The sequence below is a fragment of the Cydia pomonella genome, chromosome 18 (assembly GCF_033807575.1).
Source record: "Cydia pomonella isolate Wapato2018A chromosome 18, ilCydPomo1, whole genome shotgun sequence".
In the NCBI taxonomy this organism is placed as follows: domain Eukaryota; kingdom Metazoa; phylum Arthropoda; class Insecta; order Lepidoptera; family Tortricidae; genus Cydia; species Cydia pomonella.
The window spans coordinates 9,025,776-9,046,584 of NC_084720.1; the positions used below are offsets into that span (position 1 = coordinate 9,025,776).

Genomic DNA, 20,809 nt, shown 5'->3' on the forward strand with positions numbered 1-20,809 from the left:
ATGGAGATGACATCTGACACCGTATCCAGCATGTTTTAAAAATACTCTAGTCCCCAACTGAACAAGGCTTGTACTGTATAAATTATAAGTGCTTAAATACGATATCTTTGAAAGTAATTTTGTACATATAGTGAACAAATAATGACATATATACATAACAAAAAAATTATAGTCGAAATATAGGCGTAACATTTAACAAAAACCCTGCATTTATGTAGTTGGCAGCGTTTCATTAAAGGTATAGAAAATGGAGTCTAAGAAACCGAAACCAGCAAAACGTCCCACTTAGTCGCTTGCCATAAGGACGAGATTTGCTTGTATCTTTATACGAATAACCTGCCAACGTGTCCTTCTGACAAGCGACAAAGGGACGTTTTGCTGGTTTCGGTCGCATATTTTGACGTAACTTCCGTATTCCATACAAAAACGGATTTTACTGTGTTCGTCATCTCGGTAAGATAATTATATTTTTTATTATTTCAAAAAGGTTGGTGACATCTGGCCCGTCATATTGACGTTGACAGATGTCATTGTGACAGTGACATTTCTTGGTAGATTTGATGGAATTTAATTATGAATTAGGGTATAATTAGATTGTGCAAAAAATTGTCCCGTCTAGACTGGCTTTCACTACGAAGCAAATTTGTGGCATCTATAGATCCCATCAGCAGAGACGAGTTACCAATCAGGTGCATGAATAGGGCCCTTTATTTTGTGACAACCAAAGTGAACGAATGAATGAATGAAACCGGTTTTGTAATGCAAAAAGCGGCGGCGGTGGCACAACACAGACAAGTCGTCTATAATATCCGTGTCAAATCAAATGAAACGGCGTGTGTGAAATCCATTCGTAAAAATTGACGGAGTCCAATACAAGTTGTTATCTAGAATGCAATTCAATAATTAGGAGCTGTTTAAAACTACAACAGGCAATCGGCTTGGGAACATAAGGAAGCCAGCGAGAAGCGTCATTCAAAATGTCAGGGTATGTTTTGATTTACTTTAGAATTACAAAATATTTCGAATTTAAATTAGTTTATTTCATTACTATTTTGGTTTTCTTTAGGGTTTTTATGTTACAAGTCAAATATTTATGTTACATTGTACAAAATATCGTTATATTTCTGGTACACCTAAGAATAGGATAAATATTTTGATGAAGTCATCAAATTTAATTCAAGAAATATGACCAGTAAGATATAACCCCACTTGATAATTACACAACAAATGTTTCGTGTTCACTCATTGGGTTACCTATAAGATACATCTACCCACATTTCTTTTTGTTGATATTCAATTGTCTTATTGTCAACATACTTTGCTAGTTAGTGAAGTTAAGACAAACTATAGTAAATAGGTGTAAGGACATATGCTTCCATGCCCATACCTTGAATTTATGTAAATGTTCACTGAACTAAAAATTATTTGTCCTATATAAATTTCTCAGCCCACTAGATGTTCCATTGCAATCTATAATGATTGTTCAAGGCAATTAATCAATAGGCAGGTCCACACAGAGCGAGCATACGTGCGAGGCAATTACCTCACACACAAACCGGCCAGTGTAGACATGCCTTGGCTGAGGCGGGGCGCTCAGGCGAGGAAATCGTGCGGGCTGATAATAAGACTTGAGTGCTCAGATTTCAGATTTTTATTCATAAAACATAGTATTTTACATGTCAAAATTAGATTGGTACATAAAACAATTTCTTTACAGAAAATTAGGCACTATAAGTTAAATAGGCGTTTAACAGGTACATACATATTATTTTTAATGTCCGCAAGTATTATTTTCTAAGTATTAGGTACAAAAAAACAGCTTTAGTTTAAAATTTATAATTTCGGGTCGCTACACGTCTCGACAAATTCGTCAATAGTATAGCAAGCAAGATTTGTTAATAACGTTTTTAGACGATTTGCAAATGTGATATCGCTTCGTACTAGTTTTAACTCTACTGGTAGTGAGTTATATAATTTTGCACCCATGACACCAAGCGACCCTCGAGTCTTTGCGAATCTGCAACGCGGCACAATTAAAAAATTACTTCGACGGGTACTGGAGTGAGTGGTGTATGTGTTCAGGTTTTCTCTCACATATTTGCAGGCGTTTTAATATATATACGCTAGGCAGGGTGATAATCTTCGACTCCTTAAACAGATCCTTAGCGGGAATGTCGTACGCCTTTCTCATTATAATTCGAACAGCTCGTTTCTGCATTCTAAAGGCCCTGACTCGATCGGCCGCAGTGGCCCATAAGTCGACACCTTGGATTAGTAAAGCATGGAAATATCCATAGTATGCCTTTTTAATATTTTTGAATGACAAACTTGGTGCAAGTCTCGAGAGCGCATAGCATGCTGACAATAACTTTTCACATAAGAGGTCAATGTGAGAGGACCATGTTAGTCCGGAATCTATAGTGAAGCCTAAATATTTTGCCGTATCAACCTGAGGTACGCTGGTATTGTTTAGCATGATGTTCAACTGGTTAGTATTATGATGCCTAAGTTGAAAATGCATTATGTTGGTCAAGTTATACATTAGCTAATACATTGAATATTCATAAAATAATTGCTATGTACGTGTGCTGGCTTGCTAGCTCGAACCAAACTGGGGGGTACACCCGCAGATCTTATCTACCCACATGTCAATATATAAAATGCCTTTCCCTCAGGATAGATGACACTTCACTACATTTTGAATTCAATGTCTAAAGTCGGTTGAACACTACACTGTTTATACACTTAAACTATATTGTTCACTTAAACCCTAACATGCTGTCATAGTCTTTTGTTATTATTTAGTAACTATCTAATTATTGGCTATCTGCACTATAATGTTCATCATCTCCACAATCAGACTCAATGTCTGTACTACCATATTCTTGGAGGGCTATCTTTTTCAGGGATGGTCTGTTGGACGGTGGGCTTTCACTCGGCCGGGGTCGCTTGTTACTGTTCAGCTCATTTCTAGGCACTGTATCATCCGAATCCAGTACTACACACTCTTCTGGACCTTTAACACCAATCATTTCTGCCCACTGACTCAGTGGAGGGATTCTTATTGTGCCAAAACCCTCCTCTTCTCTTTCCTCTTCCCCTTGGTGAACTTCTTTACTATTACTTGATGATCTTGCCTTGATTTCAGTTTGTATTTCTTCTTCTCTGCCACTTCTAGTAAAACCTAGCATCTGGTTCACATCTCTAATAAACAATTTACTTCCTTTTTTAATTTTATATCTTAAAACTCCAATCCTTTTTACTATTATTCCTTTTAACCATCTAGGCCCAGCTCTATAGTTCCTGAAACAGACTGTCTCTCCCACTCTAAATTCTCTCACACGTTTTGTTTCATTTTCCTGGATATCTTCTGTCTCCTTTTCTTGAATCAAAAGGGGGTGAAGCCTATCAAATTTAGTTCGGGAACGTCTATTGTTCAGGAGTTCAGCGGGTGTCTTACAGGTGACAGAACTGGGTGTTGTCCGCAAACCATACAATATCTTTTGCAGCCTGGTTGACCATGGGAGATGTGACATCTTTTTTAACTTCAATTTTATTGTCTGGACAGTTCTCTCTGCCTGTCCATTCGACGCAGGATGATATGGAGGTACCAGTATATGTCTAATACCATTCTGTTTAAAATATTGACTTATCTCTTCTGACGCAAACGCTTTCCCCTTGTCGCTCACTATGGTGTCTGGCAACCCTTGTTCCGCAAATATCTCATCTAGTTCATTAATTACCATACTTGAACTTTGCTCACTAACTATTTTGACCTCCGGCCATTTTGAGTAAGAGTCAATTAATATTAAGAAAAGTTTGCCCATGAAAGGCCCTGCAAAATCAATATGCAGCCTAGACCAAGCCTTTGGTGGCGTAATCCATCTGTGAGTCACTTTGGCAGGCATATTCCATACTTCCTTACTAGTTTGGCAATTATGTATCAAACTCTCTATATCTTTGTCAAGACCAGGCTACCAGAAATAACTCCTTGCTATTGCTTTTGTGATAACTATGCCATCATGATTGCTATGGAGCTCCTTAAGAATGCTTTCACGTAGCTTCAGGGGCAAAATTACTCTACCTCCCCACAATATACAGTCATTGTATTCTGTTAATTCATCCCTTCTTACATAATAATCTTTATATTTTTCTTCTACTTTACTTGGCCAACCATTCCTAATCCAGAACATCACCTTTGCTAATATACCATCAGTTGTACTCAATTTAGCCACATCCTTAGCAGTCATCTGTAATTCCATTGGTGTCTCATTGAGCAGCAAAACATTCACCTCTTGCAGCTCTTCTTCTTTTCCACTGCTTTCAGGACCGGGCCATCTACTTAGGGCATCAGCATTCCCAATTTTTTTCCCTTCGACATATTGTAACTCGTAATCGTACGAGTTTAACAATAAAGCCCATTTTAACATCCTGGGTGATATCACATTAGGTATTGGCTTCTTTGGGTCAAATATACCCAAAAGTGGTTTGTGGTCCGCCTGAATAACTATCTTACGGCCAAAAATATATGAGTAGAATTTTTGAACTGCAAAAATAATTGCAGCAGCCTCTTTATCAATCTGCGAATAATTTCGTTCATGAGAGCTCATCGTCCTGGAAGCAAACATCCGTCTCAAAGAACCATCCTCCATCCTGTGTTCCAGAACCGCACCAAGACCGTACTGCGAAGCATCATATGTAATAACCACTGGTTTCTTTAAATCATAATGTACTAATGTGTTCTCTGTAGTCAACATTCTTTTTAAGAGACTAAAAGCTTGTTGGCAATTCGATGACCATACCCATTTCAACAATAACTTGTACAGTGGTTCTGCTACCGTTGCTTTCTGTGCTATAAATCTGTCATAAAAATTCAGTAATCCAAGAAACTGCAACAACTGCTTTTGTATATCTTCATCGCGTATGCCACATACTAGCCGGTCACGCAACGTGCGATCCAAATCGGTAAAATTGCACTCTATAGCCAATTTACGCAAACTAGCCACGTACTCTTTTATATTTTCACAACTCGATTGACACCTCATATGAAACTTATACGATTGCACTATTTCATTTTGTTTTGAATTAAAATGATCGTCTAACGCGGCCTTTACAGTTGTATAGGTTATGTCTGTGATCTTTTTCGGCGAAATCAACGATTCAAGAAGATCATATAAATCACGACCACAAACTGCAAAGAAATTAGCTTTTTTTAATTCATCCGTCTGAAATTCTGAATACCATTCGCGAGCAAACAATAGTCAAACCGATTCACATAATTCTTCCAATTGTCTTTGTCCACATTAAACTCGCAAAATTTGACCGCCATTTTATTCCACCACACTCAATTACACTTTTAAACATTCAAACACTATATTTAAAGCACTTCCTAGAATATTCCCGAATCAAATCCCGTCGCCAGAATGTTACGTACGTGTGCTGGCTTGCTAGCTCGAACCGAACCGGGGGGTACCCCCGCAGATCTTATCTACCCACATGTCAATATATAACAATAATAATGTTTATTTTTTAGGGTTTCGTACCCAAAGGGTAAAACGGGACCCTATTACTAAGACTCCGCTGTCCGTCCGTCCGTCCGTCTGTCACCAGACTGTATCTCATGAACCGTGATAGCTAGACAGTTGAAATTTTCACATATGATGTATTTCTGTTGCCGCTATAACAACAAATACTAAAAAGTACGGAACCCTCGGGCGAGTCCAACTCGCACTTGTCCGGTTTTTATTTTAAATACTGCAGCTAGCCTGTACTTATATGGGGTTTATATTCTAAATATGTCATAAAACCTTAGTACTCCTTTGGTATTAGAAAAATATTTGCCACATAGGCAATAACTGTCAATTTAATAAAAGGCCCTGGCAGTATACGGGGGCATCTTGTGCCTAATAGCTTTTCGGCCTGATTTTTTTTCTGATGATGAGTCACATCATTAGTAAGTGTTATAGTAAATTACAGCATTTGCCTCATTAACTTTTAGACCACTCATTAACCACAATTACGACCCTTTATTTGGCTTTTTTCATTTTTAGTGTTCTGTACCAAAAGGGTACAAAAGGAACCCTTAAGGTGCGACTCTGTTTGTCTGTCTGTCTGTCCATCTGTCACATTGCTAAATATCTCGAGAAGTACTTAAGCTATCAATTTGAAATTTGGAATAGTAATGAACAACGCTAACCAAGACATATTGAAAGTGTAATTTTTATTTATTTATATTAATTATGGAAAATGCCTAATATAAAGATGGGGCAAAATTCTTCAAAGCCTAGGTACTAGGTCAAGTGGGGTATCATTTGAAAGAGCTCAAATAGAACATTGCAAAACAATTTTTTATTTTGTGAAAAAAAAAATTGATTTATGAAGGAAAATTTAAAAACAAAAATACCATTACCCCCCTTATCTGTGATAAATTATGAATTTTTTACATTATAATAACATTATCATAAAGATTACAGGAAAAATAAAATCGGACCTCTATTTTGATAACTTTTTTTTAATAAAAAAAATTATAATTTAATTAGCAATTTTATTATAGTTGAAATTCCTATGAAATTATACTAAAGACAGTTCCTTTCAAATAAAACAAAGATTATTGAAATCGGTATAGATACATACAGATTGCGCTAATTAGTTAGCCAATTTGGCCATAGATGGCACTGTACACAATTATACTAATAGTATACTTCTAGTCAAAAGTCTTTCGTGATTATAGTTACATGAGAAAATTAAAAGTTTGTTCGGAACCCTCGGTGCGCGAGATAAACGAACTCGCACTTGACCGGTTTTTTTTTAAAGCATTTAAAAATGAGTATGGTTTTTTTTTCACTTTTAGGGCTTATAATAATCTAAAAATTGACAAAAATAAACAAAGGGGCATAGCTTATGTTTAATATAAATCATTTCACCACACCAACGTGAGGAAACTGTGACCGCAAAACGAATAATTGTAATATACAACGTGTCCCAAAACTCAACGATAAGCCGGCACAAGAGGATGGAGCTGCTTATGATTAGTCGAGAAAAAATAAGGAAAAAAATATATCTCAATTATTTTAGAAATTACAGAAAAAAAATGAAATTCATCGAAAATCGACATCCCTAATGGTATTTTTAACGACCATGTCACAAATATTCAAATATTACTGTTTTTTTTTTTGTTTTTGGAAACTTAAGTAGCCCTGCTATCTAACACAGTTCTTAAAAATACCATAATACATGTAGTTTTTACACAAAAAATAATCAAAATTCATTTTGTCCCTACAATTTTGAAAGATTTTTTCTTACAGTCCACTTTCAATCATCATGGTGTAAAAAAAATAGTATCGACACCACTATGGCAATTATTTTCAAAAGTTGACGCAACTAACCAAGATTCCAAAATGGTATAATATAGAGATGTGCCGACTATGGTTTTGGCCGACTAGCCGACTAGCCGACTAGTCGGCAGTCAGGTGGCCGACTAGTCGGCCGACTAGTCGGCGTAGCCGACTATGGTCTTCGCCTAAGTTCGGGCGTAATCGGGAACGTTCGGGTCGCCTGATTCGCTGCCGCACGTGGTTGCGTTTTCATGTTTTGACTAGTTTTGTTTACCTTTCCGATTCACTTGTTGCTCCGGTGTGTTATTATTAGAAAAACATACAAAACGAATCGTAATTGTTGTTTAAAAGTTTAAATAAACAAGTAGTGATCTTTATAAACATAATGTCTAAAAGAAAATCACGCGTGTGGACATTTTTTGACGATGTTGAAGGTGATTCAAGTAAAGTAATCAATGCCAAGTACTTATTTCGCGAGGTGGACTGGTACCAATCGGCAAACACTTCGAGTATGGTGGTTTTTTATTTTATTTCCTTATTTTTTTGGAAGATCTAGGCAGCCGACTATTCGGCTCATTTTGCCGACTAGTCGCCGACTAGTCGCCGACTATAAATGTAGCCGGATAGTCGGCTTTCCCGACTAGTCGGCGACTAGTCGGCACATCTCTAGTATAATACTTTAGGAAACCTAGTCACAAAAAAAAAACAACGAATTTTTAAACAAGAATCGACATTATTTAATGTTGGCGGTAATCACTTTTACTGTACCCAAAAAAGGATTTTTGTTGTTGAAAAATGTTGAATAAATGCAAAGAAATGGTACAATTTTTTTTCCTTTTTTTTAAATTCATTTACTACATTATTAATACTACAGTAAATGTTCAAATTGCCTGCCACCGGCATTAATACAGACATGACATCGCCTTAGAAATGATCGTTTTATCCGTCGTGCATATCTTCTACCATTGATATGATCCGCAGCTTGTGTGATTTTTTGGCGAAGCTCGTCCAATGTTGCTATGGGTTTTGAGTAGATTTTGTCTTTAAGACAGCCCCAGTAGAAGAAGTCCAGGGGGTTCAGGTCGGGCGAACGGGGTGGCCACAAGATAGGACCAAGTCGCCCGATCCAACGCCCTGGATACTCTTGGTTTAAGTATTCTCGCACTGCACGGGCATAGTGAGCTGGGCAACCATCATTTTGAAACCACATGTTTTGTAAATCACGTAAAGGCACGTCTTCTAATAATTCAGGCAAGTCGTTTTGTAAAAAGGTCAAATAGCCATCACCATTAAGGTTTCCTTGTAACTCAAAGGGTCCAATTACATTTCCATTTAAGATGCCCGTCCAGAAGTTAACCTTGAATTGATACTGAGATTTGTCTTCTCTCATCAAGTGCGGATTTTCATTGCTCCAACTATGTAAGTTGTGTAGATTTGAATAGCCATCTTTCTTGCAGGTTGATTCATCCGACCATAGAACTTTGTCTAAGAATTGGGGATCTTCCCTGTGCTTTTGCAGCATCGCACGGCAAAATGCGACCCGATGTGGATAGTCCCGCGGTAGTAACGTCTGCACACGCCTGTAGTGATATGGGTGAAGTCTGTGACGTTTTAGAATTCGATGTGCAGAACTTTTTGGTATTCCCGTAGCTAGTTCTATGGCACGTACCGAGGTAGTTGAATCGTTTTCTATTTCATTGAGAACTTCTTCATCGCGTTCCAATCTAGGTCTTCCAGTGTGTCTCCTGTCAAATGGTAAACGACCTTCCGCAAAGGCTTGATGTACATTAATAAACACTCGATAATCCGGATGTCTTTGAACATTTGGGTACCTTTCTCGATACAATCTGCTAGCAGCGTTAGCATTGCATCGGCATTCTCCATAAATGAGATGCATATTAGCGTATTCCAACGGTGTGTACGGTAGCGGCATGATAAACGCTAAACAATCCAGAATACGGAAAAAGTCCAATACACAAAACACAATCACAGTCCAAAATAATGCCAGGTCAGTACAGTTTGCAGATCACCAGTCCAAAAAGCAAAGCCAAGAGTTGTTAGTATGAGAGCCACATCAATTAATACGGAACGGTGCACAGCGAACAAAGGATCAGAGTGTACTGACTTGAAAATTGTATTAACTACCCACATTTTCCATTGAAATTTTAAAACTTGCAACAACAACCCTTTTCAAAAGTGATTAATATCAACATTTAAAAATGTCGGTTCTTGTTTAAAAATTCGTTGTTTTTTGTTGTGACTAGGTTTCCCAAAGTATTATACCATTTTGGAATCTTGGTTAGTTGCGTCAACTTTTGAAAATAATTGCCATAGTGGTGTCGATACTATTTTTTTACACCATGATGATTGAAAGTGGACTGTAAGAAACAATCTTTCAAAATTGTAGGGACAAAATGAATTTTGATTATTTTTTGTGTAAAAACTACATGTATTTTGGTATTTTTAAGAACTGTGTTAGATAGCAGGGCTACTGAAGTTTCCAAAAACAAAATAAAAAACAGTAATATTTGAATATTTGTAGACATGGTCGTTAAAAATACCATTAGGGATGTCGATTTTCAATGAATTTCATTTTTTTTCTGTAATTTCTAAAATAATTGAGATATATTTTTTTCCTTATTTTTTCTCGACTAATCATAAGCAGCTCCATCCTCTGGTGCCGGCTTATCGTTGAGTTTTGGGACACGTTGTATTTTAAATTATTTTGGGAAGTATTCGTAGATTACTGAATTTAGATAGTAGGCAATAGGTAATAATATGTTTTGTAAGGTAATTTTAAGTATTTAGGTAATAAGGTTAAGGTTAACGTGCTATACCCTACTCAGGGTCCATGTTGTGACAATTTAATTTAAGATATTAGATAACATCTGTATACCAGGGAATGCAATAAATAAATGAGATGAAAATGAAAATACTAACTATGAAATAACAAAAAATCAAACCAGACCAAATGAACGTTATAAAAAAAATATCATTCCAAATAACCATTTAAAAGTCATTAGGGGGTCCACACAGAGCGAGCATTCGCGCGAGGCAATTTCCTCACGCAAAATACGGCTAGTGTAGACCAGGGATGTAACGGATGTGGTTTTAGCGGAACCGAAAACAGAACCAGATGTTTTCAATGTAGTTTATTGGAAACAGAAACGGAATCGGAACCGAAAACAGAACCGCAAACGGAACTGGAACCAGAATCGGCCGGACCGTTTTGGCCTAGTGGGTGACCCTGCCTATGAAGCCGATGGCTTTGGGTTCAAAATGTCCAAATGCCGGTAAGGTACTTGTGTGATGAGCATGGATATTTGTTCCTGAGTGTTGGGTGTTTACTATGTATTTAAGTATTTATTTATTATTTACATCGTTGTCTAGGTACATGAGTACAATGGGTAACACAAGCCTTCTTGAGCTTACTGGGCTTAGGCGATTTATGTAATAATTGAATTGAAATATTTATTTCGAACTTGACGTCCATAGGGTTAGGTAACAACGACTTATGTATCTAGAGTTAGTATTACAGTTAATTAGACAAAACAAACAATTGGACAAAACAAACAAAACAAAACATTACATAATATTTATAAGTTTCGCGGCAGCACAGCAACAGGTGAGTGTAGCTACACGTACCGCTTGACTAGGGGCGAGTCCCAACGCTGCGCCAGCGTACTTAGGATGCTGTTCGTGCGGCTTCGGCTGCGAGTGAGGAGTGACGCGCATCGCTTCCTCATGATGGCGAAAAAACAGTCTGTTCGTGCCTCAGCAAACATCGCTGAGGCACTACAATACCGCGGCAACCTGAACAGCATCCTAAATGCATCATTATATTGGACACGCAGAGCGCTATACGCCCGCTGCGTAAAGTTGGCCCACAGACCGCACGTGTAGAAAGTTTGACAAAAAGCTTTGAACAATATTAACTTTACTTCTTTACTAACACGTGCAAACCTGCGGGACAACATGTTACAGCGGACACACAGCGCCCGGCGCTCCCGCTCGATGTCCTCGATGTCAGACAGTGTGTCCGTGACCCAGTGGCCCAGGTACTTAAATTTGTCCACTCTTTTTAACGGAGTTCCACAAAGCTTAACCTCCTGCATTTGGTAACTTTTGTTACCTGATTTAAATTGCAAGAGCTCGCTTTTAGACGCATTGTACCTGAGCCCATGGGCCTCAGCATACGTTTCACAAATGCCTAACATTTTTATTAGACCCCCCATCGAGGGGCTCAGCAGCACCATATCATCAGCATAGCTCAAGTTGTTGACACACATGTCCTCTATGTGACATCCGACACAAGCGCTGTTGAGCTCCTCGATGAGACCATTCATATATAGATTGAACAATGTAGGAGAGCTCAATCCACCCTGTCTGACCCCGCACTGCATTATGTACTCCTCAGATAAGGCGCCTGCCCATTTAACACTGTTTTTCTGGTTACCATACCAGTGCCGAAGCAGTGAGATTACGTCACGGGGGACCGTCGTATCCTTGAGTAATTTCCTCCATAATAGTTCGTAAGACACCATGTCAAACGCCTTTGACAAATCCAAAAAACAGGCAAATATCGGCGTCTCACGTGACGTATAGTAATGGACGGTCTGCTTAAGACAGAGGATTGCGCTTTCAGTCGATAAACCCGGCCTAAATCCGAATTGAGCATCATTTAGTTTAATATTTTGTCCTAAAATGTCATCAAGCAAACCGTCCAATACCTTAGCCACAACAGTGGCGAGAGATATAGGCCTGTAATTGGATATTGGGTTTTATTTTTTAGGACAGGTACAACTATTGTTTTCATAAGTTCCTCAGGTAAGTAACTATGACTAATACATAAGTTATAGAAATTTGACAAGACTACCGGTAAATGCACACCCGCATGCTTGAGATGCTCAATATTGAGGCCGTCGTGTCCAGGTAATAAGTCCAGGCAATAATGTCGTGTAATATTTATTTATCTTGGGTCTTACGTTAGGCATTTTATAATATTAATATATGTATCTCCCTGGATTTCACGGGCCTATAAAATAAAAATAAATAAATAATCGGCGCACTCTGGCGAGGAAAACGTGAATAGTTTTGTGTGTGAGGAAATTGCCTCGCACGTATGCTCGCTCAGTGTGGACCCGGCTAATCAAGAGGGCCTTTACCAGTGGGTGTGGTGAAAATGATTTATTTACCTGTGTTTTTTTATTATGATAGCATTCCTGTCCTTGATGCTATTCAGGAATGCTATCCTGTCCTGTTATGAATGTTCGCCCGTATACAACTAGACCATAGCTTATAAGTGAGTCGGCAAGGGCGTAATAGACGACCATAGTGTTTTATTATTCAGAGTTCTGTTTAGTTGGCGGAATTTGCTTAGTACTGATCTTAACCTGTTACAGATCACATGAATGTGCTGTTTCCAATTAAAGTTTCGGTCAATAGTTAAACCTAAGTAGTTAAATGTTTCAACGTTTTGCAATTTATCACATTTACAATTATTTTTACATGTATGCAGACAATCATAGGTATGACCTATTATATCCTAATATTCCTGTGTTACTTTTTTAGCATCCTGGTTATATGGCGAGTGAACATGCATGCATTTGGTTTTATTGAAGTTCAGGATAATTCCGTTATCATGTTCCCACTTTGTGATACTTTCAAAGTCCTCTTGTATGCAAGCTTGCACCTCCGTTATATCTTTCGCAGCATAAACTAGACACATGTCATCTGCGTACATGAACACCCGGCACGATTTTACGACGTTCGCTACTCTGTTGACATGCATCACATATCCGGTCGGTACTCCGAGCTCCACCTCGGCATCTTGCCCCGTTTCCCCCGCGATGCTCGTGCGTATTTTCCTACCAGTCAAGAAATTTCTAAACCACTTATTCGTGGGACCACGGATTCCGCATTCAACCATTGCTCTTAATAAAATATCATGATCTAAAGTATCGAAGGCTTTTTTATAGTCTATGAACAGTGCTATAAGCTGCGTACCCGAGTCCAAACAGTCATTGACATAGTCCGCAAACCCCGTTAGAGCCGAGACAGTGCTGCGCCCTTTACGAAAAGTATGTTGCGAGTCTGCGAGTATGTTATGATTATGACGCTCTAAAAATTCGCAAATTTGACCGACGACTACTTTTTCGATAATTTTATCTACGACAGACAGAATCGCGATAGGCCTACAATTTCCGTATTCAAGATGGTTTCCAGACTTATATATTGACCGAATAATTGCATTTTTTAACAAGTCAGGATAAGCACTACGTCTGAGGCAGGCATTAATTAATTTAGCTATAATAGGACATACCCAGTTGCTCAAATATTTAAGGTCTTTTACCCGTATACCATCTAACCCCGGTGATTTTTCACTTGACAATACATTTATGACTTTTTGTACATCTGCTGCGCTCACTGGTCTGTACCTAAAGCTTACGTCACACGGTTTCACATAACTATTTCTATCTAAAAATTGTGTATTACAAACATGTTTGATTTCCCTTATTTCTTGCGTGAACGTGTTCGTGAAGTTCGTACATATCTGACTTATAGTTTCTGTTTTTCCTAAATATCTTAATATAATCTGATCTACGCTAGTTTTACTTCTACCCAGCCATGAATTAATATTTGCCCATATTTTTCTAAAATCCCCATTACATTTTAATACTTCCGATTGTCTATATTTATTTTTTGCCTCATTAACTTATTTATTTACCTTATTTCTAAATTTAGTATATTCTAATCGTTTACTCATACTCTTAGGCTGCGATTTCTATACTCTAAATAAATAGTCCCTGCGCATTAACATTAGATACAACTCTTTAAATAAATAAATAAAAAAAATCACTTTAATTCAGACAAAAGTCCATAATAATAGAATAAGGTAAAAATAAGAACTAAAATACAATATAATTAAACTTATACTAATAGTTGTTTCAGTCGATAGGTATGACTAGTCTCAATTTATTTACATTATTATTGCAATATAATATAATGGCATTATATATATATTTTATATCATAACACGTGTCCACCTACTTTTTGTTCTCGTTCTGATGAACGGATGACCAGTAACCAGGGCTATTTAGGTTCTCGGAGATGGTCTTAAGTATGCGATTGTCTGAAGTTCTTAATCTCTCCCAAAAACCTGCGATCCGACTTCTGATGATGGCGAAGAAGTCGGGCACCCCTGCCTCAGCGAACATGCCCGACGCGCTGCAACATCTGGGTAACCTCAGTAGGATGCGAAAATCGTCATTATATTGAACTCGCAAAGTTGAAAATGCTTTCCTACTAAAGTTCACCCAGAGCTGGCAGGTATACAAACACTGACAAAATGCACGAAATAGAGTCACTTTGACACTGTTTGCACACCTTGCGAATTTGCGCGCGAGCATGTTACACCTAATCGATAGGGCTCGTCTTTCCCTTTCCATATCATGGTCATCTTTTAAATCACTACACAAAATGTGACCAAGGTATTTAAACCTATTTACAACACGCACTGGCGAGCCATTTAGAACCAACTTCGGTATCCTGTCCGGACCTCTGCCTGCCCTAAATACCATCATCTCTGTTTTCTGAACGTTATACTTTAGGCCATGGGCCGTCGCATACCTCTCACAAATCGAGAGTAACGTCTGAAGACCACTGATAGACGGACTCAGCAGCACCATGTCATCCGCATAGCTGAGATTATTTACACAAACATTCCCGATATGACAGCTGATCCTGGCGCTGCTAAGCTCGACTATCAGTTCATTCACATAGAGAAAGAAGAGGTCCGGAGAAGTCAAGCCACCCTGACGTACACCGCAGTCTAGTCTATAATCACTAGACGTCGCGTCGCCCCACCTAACGCAGTTAGTTTGGTTCTCGTATCAGTATCTCAACAGCCCGACGATAGGTTTAGGTACCTGTGTTTCGAGACTTTCGAGCAATTTGTTCCAGAGAATATTATAATTTATAATCTACCAGAAAAAAACAAAATACTAGATATATTTCGAGTCAAACCGGGGATCTGGCAGACCTCGTCGGCGATGGCGGGATAACATAGATTCCTTTTTGAGGGACTGGCCGCGGTCGTAGCTCAAAACCGGGATGAGTGGAAGAAGAGGGGGGAGGCCTTTGCCCAGCAGTGGGACACAATGGGCTCGTTATAATATAATAGATACCGCCGTGTGGTGCCGGCGTTTAGAATAGCACCACCCCATCTCGTCCCGTGGGTGTCGTAAAAGCCGACTAAGGGAACACCGACGGATGGGCAGCAGCGTCCGTCGAGAATTTTTATCAACACCTACTGCGGTCCCATTTCGTATAACCAACTAAAAAAACCAAACAAACCAATCATAACAACCCTAAAACAAATTTTCAATCAAACCTACTTTTAACAATCCAACAAATAACAATAAATATTTCTATTTCCAACCAACTCAACATATCTCAACCAGGGCCCATGGCCGCCCGTACTCAATGCGGGGACCATGGGTCCATTAAAGCTCAAACACAAAAACAACGCCGGGTCTAAAAACTGAGCATCACCATTGTTTTGTCTGATGGTGATGCCGGACCTGGCATCGCATAAATCATGAAAACCCTTCGCAAATGTCACCGCGGACACAGGGTCGCCCGTATCATTAGTGAGGGCCCTGTGTCTTCAATCGACACTATAAAACCTTAAAAAAAAAAAAACAAAAAAAAATATAATAGATAAATTTGTTTATATTTGTTGTTCTGCAAACCATACTATACTTTGAACATTGAATGTTGATACCGATGTTTAATAATGACAGAAACCAATGATTTCTTAACTTATTGATATTAACAATTTCAGGAAATCTTATTCATTGCGTGAAATGAAATCAATAGTGGATTACCTAACAGTAAACCACTTGTACAGTGAAACAAAGGGCCGAAAGATGTGGATGGATTTTGCCAATTCTAAAGTGAGTTTACTTACTGAAAATGCTTTTTAAAGTTGTTGGATATTTCCTTTATCTCAGTTAATGAAATTTCAAATAGAACAGTCCCGCTGCAAGAATGTTATATTACTTCAGTGGCAAACAAACATACGGCCTGCCTGATGGTAAATAATAAAAAATAAAAAAATTATGGTAAATATTTGCAATGCGAATGCTTATATTTTTATAATTTATGTTGGTAAGTATTTGTTGTAGATAATGCTATATTTGGTGAATTTCATACTTAAAATATGTAATTATTATTCATTACCATCTTGTTTCAGTTAACACAAAGAACCTGGCAGAGCCTGAAAGAGACGTTTTTAAAAAGAATCCTACCCGATATTACTAATCCATATTACAGGCTAGACCCTGATCAGATATTAAGCTTCAAGCGAGGGTACTTGATACTTTCATCCAGTTCTATTTGTTTTATTTACGTATATGACATCGTAAAAGTTTTTTTTCAATTACAGGCTGAATCTTACACAAAAAGATAAAAGACTGGAATTTCAACCTGTGAGCACTTCTAAAAGCAATGGTAGAGAAATATTTTGTATTAAGTATTGCTAATAAATTGTAAAAATATTGGAATGAATGAATGAATGAATTAATTAATTGTTTATTGCATATCACAAACCAGTTATAAAGGTGGTACATATTATGTGGTTAGTTTTAGTGACGTCCTGTAAGGACACAGCAACATATAAACTAATGTTAACTTAAAACTAAGAAATAATACATTTTAAATTATTTAACATTACATATTATTAAGAATACGAGCATTACTAATCAAATTTTTCATCGAAGTAGCCTTTTACATTATAAAAGCACTTATCAGTAAGGAAGATTTTTAACTTATTTTGAAACAATTTGTAATTTTCTATGTTTTTCAACGATTGGATGACATTGGTTCATAATATTTTCCAGGTACAAATGATGAAAATGACCAGCCAACTACTAGCATAAAAAATACAGAAGAAAATGCTACAGGTGAGGATACCCAATGTTCAAAAGTAGTACACAACAGAGCATCCACTGAGACCCTTATACTTGATACATGTTACCAAACTGCTGAGGACATGCAAAGTGATCTCGAAAGTGCCAATGAAGAACAAAATGAAGATACAGCAAACAAATCAAAACCAGCGTTAAAGTCTGTCCGGGATTTCATAGAATATACGGAACCTTTGACACCTATGCTGCAAGAGGTTTTGGATGATTTTGCAACAGATGAAGATTGTTCTGACGCTGAACCACCCATGCAAATAGATGAAAATTATGTAGCTCAGGATGATGTATCAGATACCCCAGAAAATCCTACTTCATCCCAGAGCATTCTGAAACCAAATAAAACACAAAACACAGCCAAAATCACTACAGCTGGAGAAAAGATTAATGAAAAACAAGCAGAAAATATAAATCAAAATAAAAATAATACTGAAGAACCAGTAGTAGTTCCTAATGACACAGCATTTTCTCAATTGGAGGATGTTATGGTGTTAGTTGATGAAGCTCTTGCACAAGACATAGATAAGGAGCTAAGCAGAAACATTGAAAGCCAAGATAAGGAAGCCAGTTCTAATCAGTCCATTCCAATGACTGACAGTTTACTTCCTAATAATCAAGAAGCTATTAAAAATCATACTACACTTGAAGTTTCGTTGCCTACACCTTCATCACAAGACAAAAGTGAACAAGGAATTAAGCAAAAGGAAAACCAGGTTGATGATAAAATTGATAAACAATTAAATTCAAATACCAATTTAATGTCAGATCAAGAGCCAGAACAGAAAGGCTGTGATGGACTAATCACTATCGATTGTAATGAAGACAAGGCAAATAACAAGGATAATACAAAAGAAAAACATGCTGCTGAAGGTTCGAAATCTCCTAAAAAGCCTCATTTAAAAGATGACAAAGTTCATGAAATACATTCAGACAGTAGCATAGGCAATAATAATAAAGAATCACAGGTTGATAATCCTTGCTTGAAAAGTGTCAGTTTATATGACCAGTTGACTAAAACAAAATACAGTGATTCAGATTCAAATAATAAAGAAAACCCGAATGACCAGCAAAATTACCAGCGAAAAACACAAGCGCAAAATACTGCAGAATCAAAAAAAGATGCAAGGAGTGATGGCACTAACGTAAATGATGATCAAAACAATGATAAAGCAAACACCAAGAAACAAACACCAGATGGTGTTATTCTTCTAAACTCTCGTACCACCTCTGAAAGTGTTGATGACTCTGATATCCACCAAAACCCTCTTGCCCGTTCATCTCTCAAAATTCAGAAGGATAAAAATTTAGCTAGCGTTTTTGGATTTTCTAATGGTAAGTCGTAAGATAAAGTCGAGAGGTGTATGGTTATTTCAGATATTTGTGTATATATTGTAGTGACATACATTTTATGAGAGCAATATGTGCTGAAGATACTTCCTGGAATTTGTGCTAATATGTATTATTTACTGTTAAAATCACTCCAAAAAAAGGGAAACTCAAATTGGATGCGTGTTGTGGAAATTATTTATTATATGGTTGAATCTGATTATACCAATAATGTTACAGATATAACAGTATAAATCCCAGATTTCAATTCATTACTTATGATCATAGTCCGAGTTTTGGGTTTGGGAATGTTTTAGCCAAAAAATAGTACTGTAAAAACAAACTAAAACTTACTTACTACTTTACTTTAAAATTCTTAAGCACATTGGGAGCTTACTACCTATTTTGAATCCATAGTTTGGTAAATATTTTACGATATGCGAAGTTATAAATACACGGAATCATTCCCCGATCTAAAACCCCGGATATGCTTGCGGTATGGTGTAACGATTCACTTAACTTCCATGCCTTAATACATTAACTTTAAAATATTATTGCTTACTCTCCCTCATAGCTAATACAAACCTAACAAAGTGTTGTTGTTATGAACAATAGATTATTTTTCAGGTGCTGCTCCCAAAAGCAGAAGATTGAATGGTCGCAAGAGAACTATCTCCCACCGTAAAATGCAGTGAGTTTTAATTTACTCATTCAACTTAAGTTCAATTTTCCTTTAAGTCAAGTATTAAATATCGACGCGGATAAAATATGTAGACACGACCTTATTGCTCGTGGATTAAGGTAGTGTGTAGATATTTTCGCCACGTTGTCTGTATCATTATTTCATACCTTGACTTATTGCAATTCTCCTTAACGACAACGACTTCATATTACGATTTATCACCTATAGTTACATAGGTATAGCTTGGTAAACACAATCATCATTATATTTTCTTGTTTATAGATCGGACTCCAGCGACTGGACTTCAACTAGCGACAGCGAGTACGTGTCACCTCCGCACGGCAGGAGGAACAGATATGCTAGGAAATATCTGTAAGTAATACACTCAAACATATTTGTAAAATTTTATATTGACTCTATGGAAAACAGTTACTGAAACAATGTACCTACTTAATGATAGTTAACTGTAAAAGAATTAGATAAACACTTCAGAAAACGGATTTAAATATAACCAACATTCTGGATTTACAAGTAATCTGGATGATTTACAGAAAGCGGTTCGAAAAAGAACATCAATCCTGACATATTTTCACGTTGACAAATGATGTATATTTGACGTTATAGCGGTGGGTACTTACGCTGCTATTAACGACGCTCCAATAATAATGCTGTGCTACGCGACGTAAGGGCCAACCACCATAGGGTACCTTTAGCTATGGAACGACATATAGATTGTAATCACATAACGTTCTTAATTATTATTCTCTTTATTTTTCTTTCATCTTAGGCTAGGATTTTATAATATGGATATAAAAGTAAAATACAAAAAGTTATACATAATTTTTAAGAAAAAAAACCGACTTAATTGAGGGAGACCGGTGAAAGAACGATTATTGATTATTGTTGATTTGAGATTTCATACAATGAAATTAAAAAGACAGCGTCCTACGCCTAATTATGTAGAAAAGGAGGTAACATGTTTTTTTTTGCCACTGCACCCACCCTGACACATTGATTTGCCCGATGGTTGACTGGTAAGATACCTACCCGGAATAGGGTATTCGACTGTATTTAAGATAAATTATTTCAAACCATGCATGAAATAAAGCACCAGATAATTATTAAAAAACTAAATAGGATAGAAATATAAAAATGTGCCTTGAAAACCTAACTGCTTGGCAAAGAGAACAAATTGCCAAACTTGAACTATGCATCATTGAAGAGTTCGGTTCTGTTCATCAATTGCAATTCCACTTCATCAAATGTCACTTCTACAAATTTAAATACTTGATTTGTTAATGAAAATACTAATCACTATATGTATGCCTTTCATATTTGAAGAGTTCACTCGATTCCTCATGGACCCCATCGTCAGGACTCGAACCTGACAAAAATTTGTCTTGAAAATCTAATTTACTTAACAAACACAGAGAAGAGGAGAAATCGCCAAACGTGTACTATGCGTAGTTGAAGAGTTCCGTTCT

The 20,809-nt window shown here is 37.2% G+C and overlaps 1 protein-coding gene across 3 annotated transcripts in view; it reads left to right on the top strand.

Moving 5' to 3' along the window:
* The first annotated feature begins 750 nt into the window (after window positions 1–750).
* The window catches only part of LOC133527588 (titin-like), a 49,386-nt gene continuing 29,327 nt past the window's right edge, over window positions 751–20,809 (top strand). For 2 of the 3 annotated variants that reach the window (XM_061864650.1, XM_061864651.1), the window contains exons 1-7: window positions 751–985; window positions 16,180–16,291; window positions 16,591–16,706; window positions 16,783–16,847; window positions 17,237–18,649; window positions 19,271–19,334; window positions 19,608–19,697. In XM_061864650.1, coding sequence (XP_061720634.1) covers window positions 978–985; window positions 16,180–16,291; window positions 16,591–16,706; window positions 16,783–16,847; window positions 17,237–18,649; window positions 19,271–19,334; window positions 19,608–19,697 — 1,868 coding nt within the window. In that variant the 5' untranslated portion in view covers window positions 751–977. The remainder of the gene's footprint in view (window positions 986–16,179; window positions 16,292–16,590; window positions 16,707–16,782; window positions 16,848–17,236; window positions 18,650–19,270; window positions 19,335–19,607; window positions 19,698–20,809) is intronic. The other variant, XM_061864652.1, reaches the window with a different exon arrangement.